Source organism: Pollachius pollachius, assembly GCF_949987615.1.
Source record: "Pollachius pollachius genome assembly, chromosome: 6".
Classification (NCBI taxonomy): Eukaryota; Metazoa; Chordata; class Actinopteri; order Gadiformes; family Gadidae; genus Pollachius; species Pollachius pollachius.
The window spans coordinates 12,515,132-12,537,452 of record NC_136939.1 but is presented as its reverse complement, the minus strand read 5'-3'; the positions used below and the strand labels follow the sequence as shown (position 1 = coordinate 12,537,452).

Genomic DNA, 22,321 nt, shown 5'->3' with positions numbered 1-22,321 from the left:
TTAAGATCTATCTTGAAGTTTAACCTTTGCCGTCAACTCACACCACTGAAAGTGAATGGGAGCCACCAGCCGTTTTAGCGAATGGGAGATACCAGCCGTATTTGGCGCTTTGTGCTGCAAACATTTCCAAGTTGTCCCTTTGTAAATGATTTATTACTACACACTACCTGCCGCCTGATGTACACATGTATCTAAACTGCATAACAAGTAAAACAAACATACTATATATATATATATATATTTATAAAGTATGCATACTCTCAAATGCATTTTTTAATAATTAAAGCATCACTAAAACGGTTAGCGAGGGGAGTGGGACCCCTCACTGCACCAGGGCTATTGTTCCTATTGTTCAGGCTTTGTTTGTGTCAATATAACCCCTTCTCTTAACAAGGACATCTTTGGGGTAAAAACAGCTTCCACTGACCTGATCCACATTGGGGATCCTATTGTTCTGACTCAACCATCTGCCCAGGGACACTCCTGGACCGCTTGGGGAAGTTTTGATTAGAACGGAATGGCATTTTTGGGCATTTATGTCACCCTTGTATTTTTTTTTACCTTTTTGTAACCATACCAATGTGCATATTTAGTTTCATCTTGTTCTGTGTTCATTATTCATCTTATTCCAGTGTCAATGGTTATTCATATAACCGTTGTACTCCCTTTCCCCCTAGTTTTCCATATTCCAGCAGAGAAACCTAGAACATGATAATTGTTCCACAGCGTCTCTTGAAAGCTCGGTGGCTAACAAGCAGGTGTCTGACGGGAAGTGTAAAGAAGGGCTGATCGCTACTCCACTTAATCCGTCTGCTCTACAATCACGAGCATCATGCTAAAGCGGATCAAACCCCTTCAAGTTCACCCAGATCACTTGCCCTACCTCTCTCGTCTTAACAAATCCCACCCACTGCATCAACATGTACTGGTGTGATCTCTTCACATTCATACAGTCAAACATGTACACACACACACACACAGGAACGCTCACACACACAGACACACACACATGCAGGAAATTACACACACAGACAGCACACACACATGCAGGAAAGTACACGCATATACACAAATATGTAAGAACATGCCCACAGACAGACACACACACACACACACACACACACACACACACACACACACACACCAGACACAATTAAGTGTTCTGACATCTATCAGCCTCCAGTGCTGTCAACTCTCATTTGTTGGCCAATGAGACCAATTTGCTCATTTGTGCCCTTACACTTTCTTCCACTAAAGTGGATACATTTTAAACAGTAACAGTGAACAAAACATTGCCCTTTTTTATTTTTTGTGTTTTTTTGCATATTCACAAAAAGTAGCGTTGACATAGTTACTAAATATAGAAGGCATACAGTCGTCTTTCGAACCAGCTGGGGTTTTTCCATTGGCTTTGTCTGTAGATGCATTGCGGTGTGAATACAGTCCACATTTACACTATCAAATCTAAAACAGTCCGAAAGGGCCATTGTTAAAAGCATTAAATGCCAAGGTCAGCAGAAACAAGTAAGTGTAGTCCGGTGTCAGAGCCCCTGCACTCAATAAAGACTTAACTGCAGCTGGACTGAAGACGCAGTTACAGCCTACAAAAGTGAACCAGAACCAACGGACAATGCAATAATATTTTTTTTATTATACAGTGATAATATGTTTGCCATAGAGCCCAAGAAAACTGTTTTGAAACACCTTATTAACCTAGCCTAACCTTCCTGAAGTCTGCGGCACTCAACAATATATGTGCATTTATTGCAGAAGATATGAGGTAGTTGAAGAAGACTGCAACAAAATGGACAAATAAATAAATGGAATAAAGTCTGGCTTGCTCAGACAGCATCCAACGACAAGTCAATTGTGTAGGCTTCTTTTTACCTACTCCTTTATGCAATTGGAAAATCAAATATACACACATGCTTAATTGAATGTACTGAAACTAACAAACCAAGCTCTACCTGATCTATCTGTCCTATTTTCCTTTCATCATGGTTGGACAACACAATCATAATATGTGGGTTGCTGAGTTGTGTATGTTGAAATCCAACTTGTTACTCTGTTTACACTAGGGCTGTCAAATGCAGGTCGGCTGGTTGATTGGTTGGTTGATATGCACCCGGTTTGACCAAACATTTCATTGGTTAGGCAATCGCCGGTGTTCGTTTCATAAGGAATAAAGCGCTTATTAATCCATTCTTTTCTGGAGCAGGAGGGACAAATACTGACTGATGTGTTTAACTTTTGAGTGATAGGCTATATTGTGTTAGAAATAACTTTATTAATAAAAATGATATTCAAGGCCCCCTACTTTCAGATATAATAAATCATATGGTTGAATAGAATATAACACTCTTTGAAGGACATAATCTGAGACAGGAGATCAAAACACCCCGGTTTTCACAACTTTAAACTTGCCCAATTTAAGGAATACTGCTCGTTGTAACTTACTGAACATTTACAGTTCTCCAAAAGAATGGCAACATGTCACAGAAATCAACAACATATCTTCTTCTTCTTTTTAAAGTATGCAGGCGTATCATCCAAAAGTGTGAGGCATAAGTTATTTTGTTACAAGTCTGCGAATGCTGTCAACTTTCGGGTGTAACGCTCAAAAAGCTTCAATGTTAACATATCTCAATTGGCACCTCAGCAAGAATCGCAGCGTTACCATTATATTAAGCACAGAGCAAAAACTCTAATCAAATCTTTCGATGTGTTGTCCATCTCCTACAGCATGCTGCCCGACGTGGCGCTTCATGGCTCGTCTGGTGTGACACGCTATACGATGAAGCTCTGCTGTAACCGACTTGGACTTGGACTAAGAGCAGATCTGAAACCCTCTGACTTCTTCCAAACAGCACTTAAATGATAGTTAGGCTACCAGGTAGAGTGGATTGCACTGAGGCCTTTAGTACATCTAGAGATAACCTGCATATCGTTAGCCTCATAGAATAATTGCCTACGTCATATTTTAAGGTTCACCTTGTATTTAGAATCAAAAATGCCTACGTCAAATAGATGACTTAGGCAGATAGTGCTTATGGAATGTAAAAAGCACTCTGATAGCCAATGAGTTACAGTGAATCAGCAGCTTTAGGAGGTTAGAGTTAGGTTAGATATCACAATTTGGCCAAATGTGCGTATATTGGAGAGAGAGGACGGGCCTTCTGATATTTGTCGGGTGGTTGATAAGGTCTACAGTATCATGTTTTTTTTACCGTGGTTAGATGGGAACCTCTGGGATCAAGGTTTGTTTTGACAGGTGAAAGAGTCTCGGAGCGGAGTAAGAAATAAATCTGAAGTGAAATGATACAGATTCTAAATCCAATCTACACAAACAAAGTTGACACCTGGAGTCGGTCGCGAATATGGAGGACTATATCGGGGATCTGTTTACTGATCACAGCTCACAGGAAGTAAATGAACGGAAAAGTTGATTTCAGTAGACCGTCTATGTACGATATAACTACTGACCTGCTCTCAGCCTAGGACATTTAAAGATTCACCATGCACATTTATGGGGAGGACTTGTGGCCAATGAGGGGACCAAATCTCACTGTGAATATGATTTATTTTTTCATGCATAAATCGTGTTTGATTTATGAGAAAATTTGCGGGTCATTTGGGGTTGGGTGATGGCACAAAAATAATTTGTAGTCACCTCCTTTACCTAACTCTTAAAAGTTGACAGCCCCTGAGCATTATTATTTGTGTATTAAAATATGTAGTTCAACGGCGATGTATATTATTTCCTGTCAAAGTATTATGGTGGCCAAGAAGCCAAGCACACACTTCAGTTATTCATTGAAGCAGAAGATGGCCAATAGCTGCTCGAGCCATACGCTGGCAACGACATTTATCACTTTCATCCCTCGATCTCACACCAGTAATAAGCATGGCGCTTTGATGAGTACCTTTGACTTTAAAAAGGCAAAACAGAGCATGCCGGGTAAGAGAGACATCAACAATTAAATATAAATGGAACAGAAAAGGGAATGCTGCAGTCAGCATTTCAGGCAAGCAGCTAATTCATTTTGCAGGTGTATCATAAAAATCGACGCTACTGACCCTTTCAAAGAGGGTCTTGACAAGTTGTGGGAAGTTATTGACTTGCTTTTTTAATTAATTATATTGTAAACGTCCACATTCTTGCAGTTTAGTTTCCACTTTAACACGGCCGCTTCAATTGGCTTCACACCAGGAGGTATTTCTAATTAAAAGCACTGCAGGAACGTGATTTAATCCATCAGGATTGAATTTGATTGGGCCAGAGTGGCAAGTTTTTCTCTGAAGAGCTGTGTTTTATTAAGATGTTAGGGGGAGGGGAAACAAGAGATCACACTATATATAGATTGACAGTTGGTATCACTACCAGAAATAAATTCGGCTTAAGTTGATGTTACGCCCGCATAATGAATCTTAACTTTGACAAGCTATTGTGGAATAGAAAAATACCACCATGAGAAATGAGCTCAGGAGGGTCCAACTGTTACCCACACACATTGCAGGGACTTAAAGCCAGATTGCTTTGAAAAGCATTAATTAATTTTCACAGGTCCGGCCTGCTCATCGTCTCCTTCAGCTTACAAAAGCAAACTCGTTAGTCATGACAAGGTTGGGATTTGCTCCGCCTAAGTCTTGCTTCTCTTTTGTTCCTCAACGTGTGTAAGAAACCCCATTATTTCTTTAAATATAGGTCAAAACTCTCAATGCAGCCTGGCTATTGACTTGGAACACGTTTCAATCAACAGGTGACCAACTTAAAGAAAGCTCTTCTTAGGGCTTGTCGGCCCATTACAACGGCTCCGCTATTCATCGGTTGTCAGGATTAAACTTATTGGCATGACGAGGATTGGATTGGAGTACACAAGTGCTCAGGTTGTCTCGGTGTGAACTGGCTGCCTGCAGTTAGGTTTAAGTATTAGTCCTAATGCATAATGTTGTCTCCTTTGCATGAGGTTAAAGGCTTTACTGGAAAAAAACATGTTCCAATACGCAATCTAAAACATGCATACTGTATACTGTACCCTGGCTGTTATCCAGTACCAAAGTGTGATTGTGCTTTAACACAACATGAAAAACACGATGCAGATTCTAACCCTCTTCTCAGTTTTTAGCCCCTGAAAAATACACACGATCATCTAAATTTTGAACAGACGATGAATATAAAAATGAATATGACTAACTTATGTTTTAGTGGTGTCATCCAAATTATGTGATGATGATGCAGGATTTGTATTTGAAAGTGATTTCAGTCGAGAGCCCCCAGGCACCATTTAGGAATATTAAAAACACATCCTTCAACAATGTGATGTATTCAGCCGCCAATGTGTTTGGAATCAGCTCTCGTTCATTAACGATGAGTCATGGGACAACACAATCACCTAAGTACAAATTACCTTTACCTCCTGGTGGTGGTTGTTATTATTTCTATAATTGATAGACTTATCTCCGTAATTACCGACTCTTATAGGAGTGGCGAGCAACAATTAGACGGGTGTTGGATAGTCTAGCATCCTGCGCTGGGACTTGGTACAGCCTTCTTGGCAATCATCAGATCATTAGCGAGCGCCAAGTGTGGATTAAGAACACTTTTAATGACAAAACTCTGGGGTGTGTGTTGGGAGGTTCATTAGAAAACAGATGGAAGCTATCAAGAAGGTAATATCACGTAAAAAAGAAAATGACAACATGGAATTCTGCTCAAATTACCCATTGATACTCCATCACATTTTTGGGCAGATTTGTAGGCGTTACAATATTTCACCACAAATAAATTGTTTTATACCTTCAGTGTGCATGTGCCTACCTAGGAACTGAGAGTGTGCCATATACACACGTCTATTTAGCAGTTTATACCCCAAGGGAAGTGGGCTAGACCAGCTAATCATATACAATTAGCCCCCACCGTGTAATACATAGCACCCCCACTAATTTGGATCAGCTTTAGTGTAAGGGATTTGACATGGGTCCTCTGGTAAACCTCAATCCCCATCCACAAAGTCAGCTCCAATATGCCGACACACACACGTTGCTGCAGTCATTTAGCCTCCCGGCAGTTACAGCCTTTGCCTTCCGACCTGGGGGTCGGTGGTTCGGGGCCCCCTCCGCGTAGCGGAGGGGCGTTTCGAAGAACCAGCAGTCACAACGACAGCAGGGGGGTGACCTACCATGGAGAGGGGAACGATGGCCTGGATGTCCCGCTGCACCACCGTCAGCTCCGTCACCACCTTCTCAGAGTCCGGCGGCGGGTTCTGGCCCTTGTAGTCGATGTTCCAGTTGATCCGTCGCGTCACAGACAGGCTGGTGAAGTTCTCCATCTCAAAGTCCAGCTGCATCACCTCCACGTTGCCCAGGACCTCGCTGATGGGTGGGAGAACACAACAGGAAATAAGATGAGGTGAAGCAGTGAGATGTGGGATCAATCACTGTGTGTGTGTAGTCGTAAGTATTGTGTAGTCGTTTGAGAGAATGGCCGTTGCTGTACATACTGTAGTTAAACTGAGAAGACACAATGTGAAGTTCACAAAAGGTGAACAGAGCAAGGTGCTTACATCCGGGGCCGACTAGAGAAGAACAATACAGTATGTCCCTATAGCCGCCACTTATCTATAATTAACACCGGGCCGAGGGAATTGACAATGTCAGCTGGTAAACTCATATACACACATCAGTGCCTGTTACCTCAATCAATCAGACCTGTTTGTGTAGGTGTGAAATTGTTTGTTTGAGTGTGTGGGCACTTGAGTGCATATAGGTGTGGCTGTGTATATAGGTGTCTGTTGTTTGCGTATTAGTGTGTGTGTGTGTGTGTGTGTGTGTGTGTGTGTGTGTGTGTGTGTGTGTGTGTGTGTGTGTGTGTGTGTGTGTGTGTGTGTGTATGTCTGTGTGTGTGTGTGTGTGTTTGCGTGTGCGTTGGCATTTGTGCATCTGTATGTGTGAATCTGTATGTGGGTATGTGGGCATGGTTGCATCTGTGTGTGTGCCTGCATGTTTGCGAGCGCAATGGAAGGGCATCGCACACAATGCACGTGGGAGTCCGATGAGCCATCTTCACAAAAGCTTTAAAGTCATGGCACAGCACTAGCGCAACTTCCCAACTCAACCATCTCCTCAGTTTGGGAGTTGTGCTCGCGTGGGTGCATGAAAAATGTGCTGGGACCGCGCCAGCGCACAGAGTGGCTGTCAGGGCCTTCATTGCCTCAAGTCAATAAATTAAGTGAGGTGCCCGGCCGGGGACAAAGTCCTCTGCTGCTGTTTTATTTTACTTTTGTTGTTGTTTGTTTTTAAAAGTCCTCCATTAGAAATATTGATTTTGTTCATTACAGTCCTAAGTATGGGGCTGCAAGGAATAGCGACACAGAAAGCAAGATGAATGCGGCCACAGTGCCGACGTGTCCAACATGGATTATGGGAAATTATCTTTTTTTTTTACCTGCTGTTTAGTGTTTCACGCAAATTTCCTCAACAGTACATCTAGCCTTAGAGCGTGACTCTTATTCTCATTCGCAAGCCAAAAAACCTAGGATTGACTTCTCGTTTTAGAAGTTGTGGTATATAGCAATATACTGTATGCTAGGTTTAGGTTAGTTTTGGTTTAGTTAGCTTATTTGCATAATGAAGGAATACAATAATCGTACATATTAAAAAAGACCATACAAATACAAGTGCAGGAGAGCAACAGAAAACCCTGGTTGGCTCGTAAAACTCAGACCGGAGGCACGAAAGATTAAAAAAACTATAGATAAAAAAGATGTATGTGGATAACATCCCCCTATAGGAAAAACAGCAGTATGATGAGGTGGTACCTTATCATAGAATAGAGCCCAGCTAAGAAGAAACAACAGCAGTATGATGAGGTGGTACCTTATCATAGAATAGAGCCCAGCTAAGAAGAAACAACAGCAGTATGATGAGGTGGGGCTTCATCATGGAATATAGCCCAGCTAAGAAGAAACAACAGCAGTATGAGAGAGTACAGCTCAGCTAAGGAGAAACAACAGCAGTATTTGGAGCCAGTGCCTCTGATACAATAGAGCTCAGCTAAGAAGAAACAGCAGCAGTATGGTTAGGCAGTGCCTCTGAGAGAGAAGAGCTCAGCTAAGAAGAAGCTCAGACACTCCCAAACAGCAGCAAATGTAGATTATGCAATTGTGTGCAATCATCTTAGTAATACAATGATATCATGGTGTGTTGCTTGCCAACGTAGGTCATATACAGGGTTCAACATAGGAACGTGCCACCAGCCAATAGCGGATAGAATTGATCATTTGGCAGGTTAATAATTGTCTGGGTTAAGTATAAAAACAATTCCTTGGCCGGCTGATTTTAATTAAACTCTTGCAGGTAAAAGGACAAACATTTCTAAGAAGTTCATATTGGACCCTGATCGCACGACATCTGAGGCTGTGGTCCTCCCAGAGGTTTTATGTTTGTGAATGGCAGCGACACGGTACGGGCCAACCATACAGGCAGCAGTGTTGAAACAATCCACAACGCCTTGTGTTCTTTGCACAGACCATGTGTTTGTCCCATCGCTTGGCATTTGGTAGCACTCCACAGAGCCAGCAGTAGGTAAAAACTTAACAATAACCGTATCCCAGCAAGTTTATTTATGTCTACAGGGACAAGCCGAAGCATTCGCTGTCTGGGAAGAGCTGGAACTAATCGGAATCTTTTTTCTTTCTTAGCCAGGGTTTTTCCGGGCGGCGGCATCATCAGCAGCGCAGTGAACGTCACGGCGTTGACGAAGCGACAGCGCTGGTCCGATCTGCCGTTAGGTTTTAAGATGTGCTGACAGAGAGAGAGAAAGAGAGGGAGACATAGACCGAGAGAGAGAGAGCGAGAGAGAGGGCACTGTGTATAGCTGGGCTGCTACCTGTCAAAGCTCCCTCCCAGCCTGTGCTCATGTTCTCACAGCTCACACCGTACGCTCCCTACACGCACACACACAAAGCCATACACACAGACACACACACAGGCACACAGGCACGCACACACCTAGACACGCAGAGAGAAGCACACAAAGGGAAATGCACACACCCATACACACAAATCACACCTTCTTAACTGTGGCATTAAAGTGACAAAAGAGACAAAAATCCGGAGCTAAAAACTTTTGTGAAAAAGTGGTTGATCGGAAACCGACCTGCTCCTCAAACACTACCCTACAAGTCTGAGTCTGTTGCCGGTGTTTGTGAGTTCTGCGGTGATCGGCCGCATGGTTAGGGTACGCTTACGGCTTTGACAGTAGAAACACTAGCACCATGCAGACAAACTGACACGACTCTGGTTGAACATGAGCACACTTTGTGTGTGTGTGTGTGTGTGTGTGTGTGTGTGTGTGTGTGTGTGTGTGTGTGTGTGTGTGTGTGTGTGTGTGTGTGTGTGTGTATGTTTGTGTGTGTGTGTGTGTGTGTGTGTGTGTGTGTATGCGTGTGTGTGTGTATGCGTGTGTGTGTGTGTGTGTGTGTGTTTGTTTGTATGTGTATGCAAAAAAAGAGAACGCAAGAGAGCGAGTAAGAGTAAGGTTGATTAGATTTGGAGTTGATATCGTTACTGTCCAGCTGAACATGATCTAATCACAGGGGGTGGCCGGGGGCTTGATACAGTTCTCCCGCAGTCCCTACCTGGGAATTCACAAAATGAGAAATCACTAGCTGTAAATGACATCTTAGCCAAATTGAATGGACGCATACTGCCAGCCCTTAGTGCTTCATAAACCCGCGAGACCGTTCACTTCCTCGGCCCGGGCCAATCCTGGGGTTTCGGTACGCCCCTCTTGAACTGAAACGTGTGTGCTTAGCCAACTGCATTGGCTACAGATGAGCACTTTGTTGCAAAGTGATTGCTTTGCTGGTGGGCTAGTCTAATTGCTGTGATTTTTTATAGACATTGACACGTTATTTTCCCTGGCTTCGTATCTTGTTCCACTGTATAGAACAACGATACCAAACCGTTTAGATAGGAGCTTCGCTATTAGTTTGTGGTGGAGCTACCATTAGGCCGTATTCATGAGGTTTGATATGTAAATCTGGGCGAGTAAATCTAAGATCAACAAGAGGTTCTATGACATAAAAACCTACTAACCGCTGATGAGTGGGCGTGCGGGAGGAGGCAAATTAAATTTTCCACAGGGCTCATTGCGCATTAAACGTCATCTAGCTACCAGGGTACTTCAGCGGCCGCCGTCTCTGCCTGTCCTCCACAGACCACGGCGCCAACCCGAGAGAGAGAGAGAGAGAGAGAGAGAGAGAGAGAGAGAGAGAGAGAGAGAGAGAGAGAGAGAGAGAGAGAGAGAGAGAGAGAGAGAGAGAGAGAGAGAGAGAGAGAGAGAGAGAGAAGCCAGAGGTCTCCGGGGGAAACGGTGCAATGAGATCTCCACCTATTTGTCTCCACATCACTCACAGCGGAAAGCGACTCCACCTGTAACAGGGAGACATGGTATATATACGCGGCGCTGGGGGGAAATGGACACAGGTAGCCACTTGATAAAAGCCCTGACCTCCAGTCACGCAGGCTCGAGAAGCAGTCTCAAAAAAACAAGAAGACGCAAGAAAGAGAGAAAGAAAGAAAAAATAAAAGCTAAACTAAATTGGGTTTGCTGATGCAGTTTTCGATTTTTTTCCGTATTTCTCAGGGAATGGGCCTTTTTTTTTCTATAATAGAATGATCTCTAATGTTTTTTTATATTATGTCCAGGAGACCATTTTGCAAGTATAATTCATCCTAGTACAACCAACTAAATATACACAAGCACACAAATCTATCTCAAGATGTTTACAGTAAATATCGGTCAATAGACAAATTCCTTGAATTACACTAAGGTAATTAAGCGCATATGGACCCTAACGTAGATAAGCCCCAGTTGCTAACAACTATGGCTTGAAAACAAACATCCTGTTTAAAGGCCGCACCCTTGTGAAGGCTGCAGTAATAAATCCCTAATCTAAAGTAAATCAAATCATACCCGAAGGCCACCACGTGTTGCTGAAAGTTGCAAAGTCTCACAAAGACACTCTTTTGATTTGAACTTTATTTCAAGTGTTTAGTATTGAAAAGCTGCAGCATAACAAATCAATGAGTCTGTGAAAAGCCTTTGAAATTCTGTGATGTTTATATTGCAGGATAGTGTCAAAGGATTACACGCCAGGCTCCAGACTGAGACCAAAATGGTTGCATTTTTGACCATTTTCGGTCTCTTTCGGATACACTCTGGGTACGAGTCTGACCCTCTAACGGCAGAGCATTAATGTAAAGCGGATCGCACACCAGACGAGTCATTGGCAGCGTCCCATAGTAGAAAGGTAGAAAGTAGAAACACAAGTCAGAATATTTGATGGTCTTGTTCTGTGTTTAACATAATGATTGGTATTGCCAAGGTTTTGAGCAGTGTTAGAAGTCATAAGTATGGCGGCGCCGTTGTGTGTGCTCTATTTGGAAACACGATCTACTAAGTTACAAAGAAGACATACTGCTTTGATCACACAACTAAGAAGGTGGTTTATACATTTTGCAAAGTTTTGTACATTTTTTTCAATGATATTGCACAACAGCACTAGCTTGAAAAGAAAAAAAAAACAGAATTGTGATATATTACCCAATAAGAAGCCTGTAGTTATTAGTAGCTGGTTCAACCTGCTATGGGTGGGGCATAATCACAACAGTGGAAATCGCAGCCCGGCAAAATCATCGCAGCCCGATTTTGGGCACACACATTTGTAAATTCGCTGCGCTCGTAAAAAGCACAACCTTAATTTGCCTGCAAAATGTGTATATAGGCCACAGCCAATATTCGCGCAATCACGGTAGTATTCAAAAAATAAACAAGATGTACTTTAGGAAGCAGATATCACAGTTAATATAAAAACAACATTTAAAATGGCTTTTTTTGCAATAGCCTTTAAGTTTAATAGAACAAAAATGTAATAAAACTCCCAATATTTCTCAAACAACAAAGTTGCAGGAAAGACCCATTAAAAGCTAGAGGCGGGAGGACAAACAAGCTGAAGGAGAAGCTAATGAGAGTTTGAGTAATTGCATCTGGAGAAGAGAGGAGGGCAAACACACTCAAGTGTGACCACTGCTCAATCCATTTGACTAATGATGTGCCGTCTACATTTGGCGCTCGAAAAATATATCTATTTTAAAAGCTGCGTCACAGAGCTTCCCCGGCTACGCACTGGGCGGAGGGTTTCCACCTTTGATCAGGGCCCCTTTTGATCTGATTAATAAGGGGGGTCAAACGCTTGAAATGACGATAGCTAAGAAAACAGCCAAGAGACGTACTTAACGGGCGCTTACTTAATGGGGACTGATCATATTTCCTGACTGTAACGTGCAAGGATGCACAAATGGCTGACTGTATTTCTTGGCAGCTACGACACAATGGACGGTGGACACCACATGAATGCCAACCAGCCTTTTACTCACTCATGCAGATCAAGATTTGCAGAGCCATCCTGAATTAGCAACTAACACATTAGCCTCTAAATAGTCACTTAAGGACGAACGTTCTGCAAAATGAATTTTGTTTAAAGAATTCGTATACTGTTCAAAGTTGTGTTAGCTTGCTTGTTGGTTCAGAGAAAATATATATTCCATGAAATTATTTGATTTCCGGCCAAGATACAATTTCCCAAGCCGAAGATTAGGCTCCTTACTTCAATAGTAACTACTGTATCTCCTTTCGCTTTAATATTTATACAATAGGTTCCTACGATTCCTCTGAATCACTGAACGGAAATACGAGCGTTCAGTAAACGTAATAAATATGAATGAGAATGATAATGAATTCATATAATCATAACTAATGAACGTCTCAAATAGGTTGCACAATGGTAATTAAGCACCACCTAACACAAACGCTGAAGTCACAACCACACCTACCCAACAATCCACCTGTCAAAGCAGCCATGGCTCACGTAAGAGCCAGGGGGACCAGACCGAGAATAAACACACAAGCTTCCCTGTGTGTAGAGGCAAAAACACCCATTTTCCTCAATGTTCTGTTGTTGTTGGTTCGTGTTTGTTTTTTTGATTCACTTCACCGGTAAACACATCCAGATGTTCAAACAGATTAATTCCCCGGATGTGAACACAGGTGACAGGCTCGGGAATGACGATAGCATGCCAAGGCCTGGGAAGAGTGCCGGCTAAAGGCCTAGGCCATGTAGGCGCTATCCTAAAGAGCGCCACCTTTTGGTGGAGGCTGGTTGACCTCAAAGGCAAAGAAGAGAGAGAATAATGAGAAAAAATAAATAAAAATATTTGCCGGGGGGCTTCATTATTTTATGCCTACAGGTAGCAAAGGAACAAAGAACGAGAGAAAGAAAGACACTTTGAACCTCTGTTCCGCATAATGATTCATTTGCCCTGGCCAGGTGCACATTTTCTTTGCGCACTGAAAGCGGGGGGAATGTGTTACTGTTTGATCCACATCACAACAAGTCGGAAACGGAAGTGCCAGCAATTGCTGACTGACTGAATCACAGAGTTCACACATTTTTTCACAGTGAAAAGGCCTCAGCCTTCGGGTGCAGAATTTAGAAGAAGGACGGAAAAGCCGAACATCGAGGTGCGTCATCTTTTGTTAACATTAAAATGACCCCAAATGGGTCCCGGAAAAATGTGGGGCCCAAAATGTTTTAAGCGCTATGCGCTCGCACTACATAAATCTCGCCTAGGGCACCAAAAATGGCTACAGCTGGCCTGCCTGGGTCTTACACGGTGGAATGAGGAGGAAACGGTGACGGTTGTGTGGAGCTAGAGGAATGCTAATGACGTGACACCTCTCCACGAATGTGTTGTTAAGACATCTAGGTATAAATAAAGTATGAATAAATAAACCTTTTCTGCGGGTAGGGGGGAGAGCCACGACTCATGAGGGAGGATTAAGATATTGTGGAGAATATGCAACGCTGAATGATTCATGAACACACTAGTTTTCAGTTTTATCTAGTAACATGTTTGTTGTTGTCATTTTATCCTAAATCATGCATTGTGCAGAAAAAAGTGTGGTATCGGAAATAAAAAACACGGGAAAAGCTTGTTATCCCAGGCTCTGTGTAATTGCATTTGTGTGGGTGATAAAGGTGTTCATTGACATGCTGAAGACTATATTATCTGGGGGATAAACAGTGAAACCATCTTCTGGCTTCGGAACAAATCTTAAGTCCACAGCAGGGGGCTGTTTCTCTCTAATGATACGTGCATATTTCATATTCAGGGATAAATATTCAGAAGTTATATTTATATATAGATCTGAATATCCCATCAATAATTATTATACTTGCAGAGTTCAAGCCTGTCCAACAGTTAGCAACGGTTGCATCAGGAATGGTTACATCATTTCTGAAGCATATAATACAATGTATAAGCTATTATCTTAAGCAATATGCAATACCACTGCAGGAAAATAATTAACCATTAACAAAATAAGATTTAAAAGGTATATCAAATCGCGGTTTCAACATTTACCCAGATATCGATCATTCTAGTTCAAAGAAGAAAAGAGAACTGACCGGGTTTCATGTTTCAAAGAATGAATTGTGTTTGGTCCCGTTGCACGCATCTCGACATAATGGCAGAGATAGTTTGACACGGTTCACTAAATATAGCAATGCAGGGCAGCGCTGAGCCGCTAAGACACAAGGGTTAGAAAAGGAGGTCACGGCCAGAATGGCTTCTTTTGTTTTTTGTGTTTGCATTCTTCAAACTACAGGCTACGGTTTTAATCTCCCAGGCCCTTCAGCTTGACCCGGCAGTCAACCCCACCTCACAACCCACACACCACCCAATCCATGGCTAAGAGGCTAAGGCTCTAGGGCTCCATAACATATTTGATCTGCACATGCTGGAGGCTTAGCGAGTCTCGCTCCTACATTTCCAAAACTCTTCAAGCTTCTTCATGTTAATGTGTGCTAATGCGCTTGAACAGTGTATCCCTGGCGTTAGCCTTGCATTGTTTTCATTACTTTTTGTGTTGCTAGGTATAATGCTTTAGTATTATGATGCCTAAAATTAAATCAGCAGAAGCTTTCTACGAGGATCATTGTACAGCATGAGGCCAACGCACATTAAGTTATTAATATGACTGCAATTATCACGCTGCATCTGCAGGCCTGTGGTATCTTAATCTTTGATTGAACCAGTGCCCATTACAAACAGCAAAGGGGCCATTGAACTGAGGGGGCACGTGCCATGTTCAAGATTTTATATTCTCAACTGTAAAAGGAACAGATATGGAATTTAACGGTATGTCGTATTGTCCTGCTCCTCTACAGCTGTCGGGAAGCTCTTGATAATGTCCACATTCGGTTATGCACATGCATATACCAGTATTAAAAGGTCAAGTTTTCAAGATGAGAGTTTCGTGTTCAAAACAATACCTTTTAAAGTGTTTTGAACTACCATACTTAGTCTAACATTTGTACATAAACATAGACATGGTAAAACAAAGAAAACAAATCATCGAAGCATGCTTCTGCTTTACGGATCTTAAAAGATGACTGCTTTGACACTAAAAGAACGCATGGGTAGTCATGCTTTTACATGATATGAACATAAAAAAGGATAAATAACAGCCAACTCATTCTTGTTTTCCATGAATCATTTAATAAACTGCTGTCACTATAGCGCAACTGCTGCTAGCTCGTTTACTACTGGCCTTACTGGCCTGAATAAATAATGTTATTTTCAAGAAGCTATAACTTGATTGTTAGTAGTGTTCCCAGACTATTATTTATTTATTTTTCAGAGAAGTATATCCTCATTCTTGCAAAAGGGAGACAATACAAACATTTTATTAGATGGACATCTAATCAAATGTGAAATGTAGGTTTTTACACATCTTCATTTGAACTTTCAGAGCCAAATTTTTCAGAAGTCAAGATCTTCCGCAAATTAAGCAAATTTAGGGGTGTGTGTAGACATGCCGACTAGATAAGAGGGCCAGTGCAGCATAAGAGCTAGGGATTATTTGGTAAGTAATAAGTTGTACTCATCAAAAATAGCTACTAAAGTACACAAGAAAATAACACATCTATCACCTATTTCAGACTGAAGACTCCATCAGAGAGGGGCCTCTACATCCCCTCTCTGGTGTCAGTCAGGGCCAGTCCTATGACAGTGGCGCTAGCCTGATAGGAGTGATGCTATTACATGTGTGGCCTACAGATATGTGCTGCAAAAAAAAGATGTTTTGCTATGGGCACAGCGACCTCCATTTGTGTCCTCTTAAATACAATGGTGTCATGGTGCCCCTGCCCAGTATCCTTCATTTGATTCTGGATTCCACACTGAGCCATGACTTCATACCAAAGCCTGCCTGTGTCATCGTGTGGGATGTCAAAGTAAGGCCCAGATTTCCTAGGAAACCCTAAATGCTGCGCGTAGAAACCTGAATTAATGATTGTCCTGCTAATGCACATGTAGCATTTGGACTCATGGCGCGCCAGGCAATGCGGGGAGTGCATTGCATTTCAGCTGCATGTGGAACGACTTCACTTTGATGGACAGTTAATATAACCAATACGTCTTAAGTACCGCCAATGCATCCATTAGGGGGGCATATATTATAGAATACAGGTTGCAAAGGAGATTGAAGTTCCTTGCATTGTAACAATTCACAATTTTTTCCTTGTGCACTAGAGCAGCTTTACTGCATGGAAAGATGGTCATCCAACATACTGATCAATAAACTTGTCGATACGTTCACAAATGCAGGGCTGAAAGTTTGGGAGCAACCTTGGAGAATTCTCCCTGTTTTCCATAATCAGGGACTGCATATGACAATGTGCTTTTGGTTATCTTTATAGACTTGATTATGTTTTTCTTGTTACATCTAATTCAATTTTATTGCTGGCATTTAAAATCATCAATCAAATTGATAGTTCAAGAATACTTATATGCTGTTTTACTTGAACACTTTGGTACATCGTCTATCATCAGCTATGAGGCATAAGGTGTGTTAGGTGACTGCTGAGTAAAGTCTAACTGCTCTCATTGGATTGGACTTCTGAACCAATTCTGACCCATCCCACCAAAAACAACTACATAAAAAGTCAACTTTAGACCACAAAGAACAGCACAGACTAGTCCTGCAGTGCAAAAGTGAAATAACAACCACAGCACACTAGTAATGTAGGGCCAATGTGTAATTGCAAACAACAGCACAATAGTAATGTAGTGAAAAAGTGTAATCACACACAACAGCACAGGCAAGTGATTTTGTGCCAATGTGTCATCACACACAACAGCACAGAAAAGTAATGTAGGGCCAATATGTAATCACGCACAACAGCACAATAGTAATGTGAAAATGTGAAATCACACACAACAGCACTGACTAGTAATGTAGGGCCAATATGTAATCACGCACAACAGCACAATAGTAATGTAGTGAAAATGTGAAATCACACACAACAGCACTGACTAGTAATGTAGGGGCAATGTGTAGGGACAGGATCAACTGCTTTTAAAAGAGTGTTTGAGTGTCAAAACACAGTTTGGTTTGTGTGGGTGTGGGAATATGTGTATCACGTGTACTTGCATTTGTGTGTCTGTGTCTGCGTGTGTATGTGTCACATGTACGTGTGTTTGTCAGTCTGTGTGTGTGTGTTCGCTTGACACGTGGACTCACCCGGCCTTTGCCACTTTGTTCTTGCTCACGTCAATGGTGGTGATGGAATGCTTCGCCCCGGATTGCACCTCCCAGTCCACCTTCCACTGGGCGTTCTTTGACTTCGTCTGAAGCAGGTTTACTCCCTTCTTCGCCTTGACCCTTCAGAAACATAATGCATAGGGGGGAAAAGGAAAGGGGAAGGAGAGGAGGAGGAGGGAAAAAAAGACAGGACAAGCCAATTATATTAGGATGTGTGATTTATGTGGAGGGTCAGAGGTGGGCCCTTCGCGTCACATTTCGGCAGAAGCAATTTGGGAGATGAATCAATGGCAGAGATGAATGTCCACAGACATGTGGCAGCGTGATATATACACAGATAGGGACTACCGTCTTCACTGGTGCAGACCTCAGCCCAAACCCGGCAGTATAGTACTGCACTCCTTCAGGCGTTTTCACTGACAAAGACTGGATGCTGAAGTAGTAGTGAAAATGACCATGCGCATTATCCTTGGTCCAAATGGTGGGTGTTCAAGCAACGATTTCAGGATATTTCCTCCGGTCCACTCTGAAGGTCAGCAACTCCGTGGAACCAGGACGAGGCAGCTGGACACTACTGCAGCTGGTCGGCATTCGGAAAGTGCTACTCAAGCCCACATCAGTAGGGGCAACACAGGGGCCTTTGGGATGAGCGATGGTCTCCCTGCTCCTATAACCCCTCTATAGCACCCCTGTCGCCCCATTATATGCCAATCGCTCAGACTTATTACAGCGGATGCTTAAATGGCACATAGTTTGAACTCTGGCCATTTCATCTTTGCCAAGGGGTGGGTGTGGTGGTGTTCGTGGGGCGGTGAGGGTGGTGGTAATGTGTTAGATGGGGTTTTTAAACAAATGTTATTGTTGCAAACAGTACTGAAGAGCATTATTTAAGTGGCTTCGAGTGGGTTTTCGCGGAAGTGAAACATGACACTTGAAGTTAATGTTATGTAAGTTTGTGAGTCCCTCTGAGAAAAAAATTGATCAGGCCAGGTAAAATGACGAAAGGCAGATAAATGCAGAACAGACAGTAATGTTGTATGTTTAATGTGTCAAGGAGCAGTTGAAATCCCTCTTGAATTCCTCAGAGTGGTAATGACTCAAATGGTCTGTCATGGGATCAGTTGCGTTGTTCCGTCATACAAGTGTGCAGCCAGTTAACAGGTGAACTCAAGACTAGGCCAATGTGGCCGTTAGCAGCTGAAAGTTGAAGCTGCCCAGTGGAAGTGGCTCCGGGAGAGATGGTTAAGGTGACATTGCAAGTGGAGTGAGCATTAGTGGATAATTTCCTGGTCTAGAGCAGATAACACCTTATGTGTAATTACACTGATGTGAGCACCATCACTGCTCTAGCTTTATAAAGTTTGACTTTTTTGCCTCCTTTCTGTTTTCTATTACTGAGCCTTAACATGTTGTTTCCTCTGTTGCCTCCAGTACCGAGTAAATCCATTATTCCAGGAATGGTATTATTGTTTGTTTTTTTAATGGCGGTTGTTGTTGTTGTGGCATAGTTTGAGGGTAGGTTGTGAACCATCGGACGGGTCTGTTTACTGAACCCCAGAAGATGGCAAAAAGGCCAAAAAAACATTAAAGGTCCCATGGAATGAAAACTTCACTTTGAGGTTTTCGAACATTATTATGAGTTCCCGTATGTCGTATGTCGTCATACGGGGACATGTTACCTCCCCTTTCTCTGCTTTGAAGAGAATTTGGCCCGCCAATGAGACAATGTGCTACAATGTCTATACACACACTGTACTGCAAGTGTTGTACACTTCTTTGTTATTTGGATAACTGTTCTGCTGTTGGTATTATCCGGGTGGTCGTGCATCGTCGCTGCCCGCTGCCGAGGCGGTGGTGGCTCGGCAGCAGGCAGCTGGGCTCTGACGGGAGATAATCGCGGTCAACATCGCGGGCAACAATTCCTTTCTCCTCCATGTCGCGGTTCAGTCTACCGCGTGGAAGAACAATTGGAAGAACCAGAGACGTCGGAAGATTTGAGATTCATAATATAGTCTGGAGACGCACACAGAGTCTTTTGGCCGTGATAATACATATTATATGATATAGATATCTATGTATAATATGACATTATTTAGATATAGAGCTCCAGGACTCCCACCGGAGCATTTACAGAACACGGCCAATAGCTGTGTGCGCCTCGCCATTGCGATAGAACCACTGTAAACACGAGCGCATGGTACCGTGGCCGCAAGCTGCTCAGGGCCGCACCCCCACCCTCCACCTTGACCCGCCTCTAAAAACGGCATGTTTGTGGAAAGCTCATTGTGGGACTGGTTCGTAGTGGCTGTAATTCTGCACCAAGGCTTAATTTCTTGAACGTCTTTAAATACTGTATTAGGGGCCCACTAACAGCTATATAAAAGCATTCATATAGAAGCATTCCATGGGATCTTTAACTATTTCATATTATATAAAACTTAATATTGCTCATAAGATAATTTGCTAAGGTTGACAAGATTTGATTACACAACACTACAGGTATGACTGACACAAATCAAATGATACAATTATATTTAGAGAGTCTGATTGTTGAAGGATGTTAAAGCATTTAGATGACATGGTCAACTCACACATGTGATTTAGGGCAGTGGATCCCAACCATTGACTTAAGGTGTTCTACGAAAATGTCATCAAAACCATTTGAGGCTGAGCAAAGGGTTCCAGCGTCCCTTTATACACAATTATAACTGCAAGAAGGCCATGGCCAGTGGGACACAGTGGAAAGAAAAAGACAGCAACGCTGTTTATGCTATCAGTGTGTATATTTAGCAAACACAAATGACCACAATTCCTCAATGGAAAATATTACAATGGAAATCCGGCAATGCACTAATATTTAGAACATATTTAGTTTTTAAACATTAAATTTCTTCTATTATTGACAATTTCATCGCTTGTACCAACCAAGGTCCTTGTACCACAGGTACACGCATAGGAACTATAGGGTGCGTGTACAGGTACACGCACGTGCACACCCCCAATAGGAATGCACAGCAGACGCCATTATTCATATTGTGTGGTTTGACTGATCAGAGGGACGATGTGTGAATTCTCCTGAAACTTAATTTCATCCTAAATTCTCAGGTTTGAGGCCTTGAGCGTTAGCTATTGCACGCTTAAGTGAGACAACCAGGCAGAATGGATTGCTTCCTGGCTCCCCCTGTGTTTGTCACTATCGGTGCGCAAACAATCTATGGTCGTTGGGCTGCACCGCATTACACAGCCAGTGTCCCACATTATAGGAGAAAAACAAAGTGGAGATACCCTCATTTATTTCGCACTGTGAATAAAATCCAGCATGTTTTATTCAGCAGACATCAGTTTCCATCTTTGATAAACGACGGAAATGATGACCAGAAATGGTAAAAAGCCTGAGCTGCAAATGCATATGCAAAGTCGGGTCCGCATTCCACGACAACCATAAAGAACAACAATGTCAAGTTGTCACGCATCCTGGGAACCAAACGTCTGTCACCTGCCAGACGGCGTGTCTGGGAGGAAATGCCGGCCGAGGGATTGTGTTGAATTGATAATTCCCCCCACGTTCTGTTAGCAGCATACAAAAACCAGCCCGGGTTTTACAAGTAATGATGCACCGCGTTTGTGATAAAGTTGAAAGATGAGATACGTTTAGTCATATTTAGAGTTATTTACACACGATAGCATCGCTGGGTCGTTTGACAAAATGTGACACGCTGATTAGTATGGAGATTTGTGTGTGTGTGTTCATTGTTTATTAGACACATTTGTCTTGTTTGTTTGACACTGGTCCCCAGGATTTGTCAGTTTATTTATATATTAAGCGTCAAATAAGTACTTTTTTTTTAGATCTGCATGAAAATGGCTGTGCACCGCAGTCCAGTCCATAGAGCAGTGAATTGACTGCATGACAATATCATGGATGAGTTCATGTGCGTGTTTTTTTTATTTTTTACAGCGAAAGCCGGGTTAATATGTGAAAATGGCAAAGTAAATGGCCGCCCTCCTACTTGGTGTACATCTGATAATGTCAACGGCAGGGCTGCACCCAGAGACCTAGCTGGCAATGGCATTGGTGTCTCCGAAGAGACGAGCCATTAATCCATTGGACATGCAGACGCAATGGACGGTATTGATCTGAGGCACATTTTCATGAAATAGGATATGGAAATTAATTATTAATATACTAGAGACCTGTCTGCTTGCGGCCATTTATCAATAACAGAACTGAGCGAGGGCTCACTTGTACAATTATGAGGCAGGGACTGGGAACCTGATTCACACACATCGTGAGTGTTCATAAAAAGCCCACCAAAGATGCATAGATTTAACATTTATTCAGATCACAGTCCAATCCAAAGGATTCATAATCATTTAGGTGATCAGTATCGATGTGGCAGTGGCTGCCGCCTAAAACCAGGCCAAAGCTCTCGGGGCACTAACAGTATTGTCTTCACGGGAATAAATGGATGCTCCCATTTTGCTTCTCTGCTTGCACAACATGACGTCAGTTATTTTTTCATGCTCAACAAAAAGCTCTTTGAGAAAGATGAAACAACTTCATTGAGAGCACTCTCGTCTGAATACCTGGTTCTCTCAAGGTCCCTATTTAAATTCCACCTAAACTTCTGGCTTTGAAAGCACTGATTT

At 42.5% G+C, this 22,321-nt stretch overlaps 1 protein-coding gene across 1 annotated transcript in view; it reads right to left on the bottom strand.

Annotated features, from left to right (window-relative positions):
- Positions 1 to 22,321, bottom strand: part of tmem132e (transmembrane protein 132E) — a gene marked incomplete at its 3' end in the record, with an annotated part of 90,549 nt that overhangs the window by 33,298 nt on the left and 34,930 nt on the right. Inside the window, exons 3-4 of the mRNA XM_079738917.1 lie at positions 17,651 to 17,791; positions 6,180 to 6,372 (exon numbers count right to left, since the gene is read on the bottom strand). Of these exons, the coding sequence (XP_079595043.1) occupies positions 6,180 to 6,372; positions 17,651 to 17,791 (334 nt within the window). The remainder of the gene's footprint in view (positions 1 to 6,179; positions 6,373 to 17,650; positions 17,792 to 22,321) is intronic.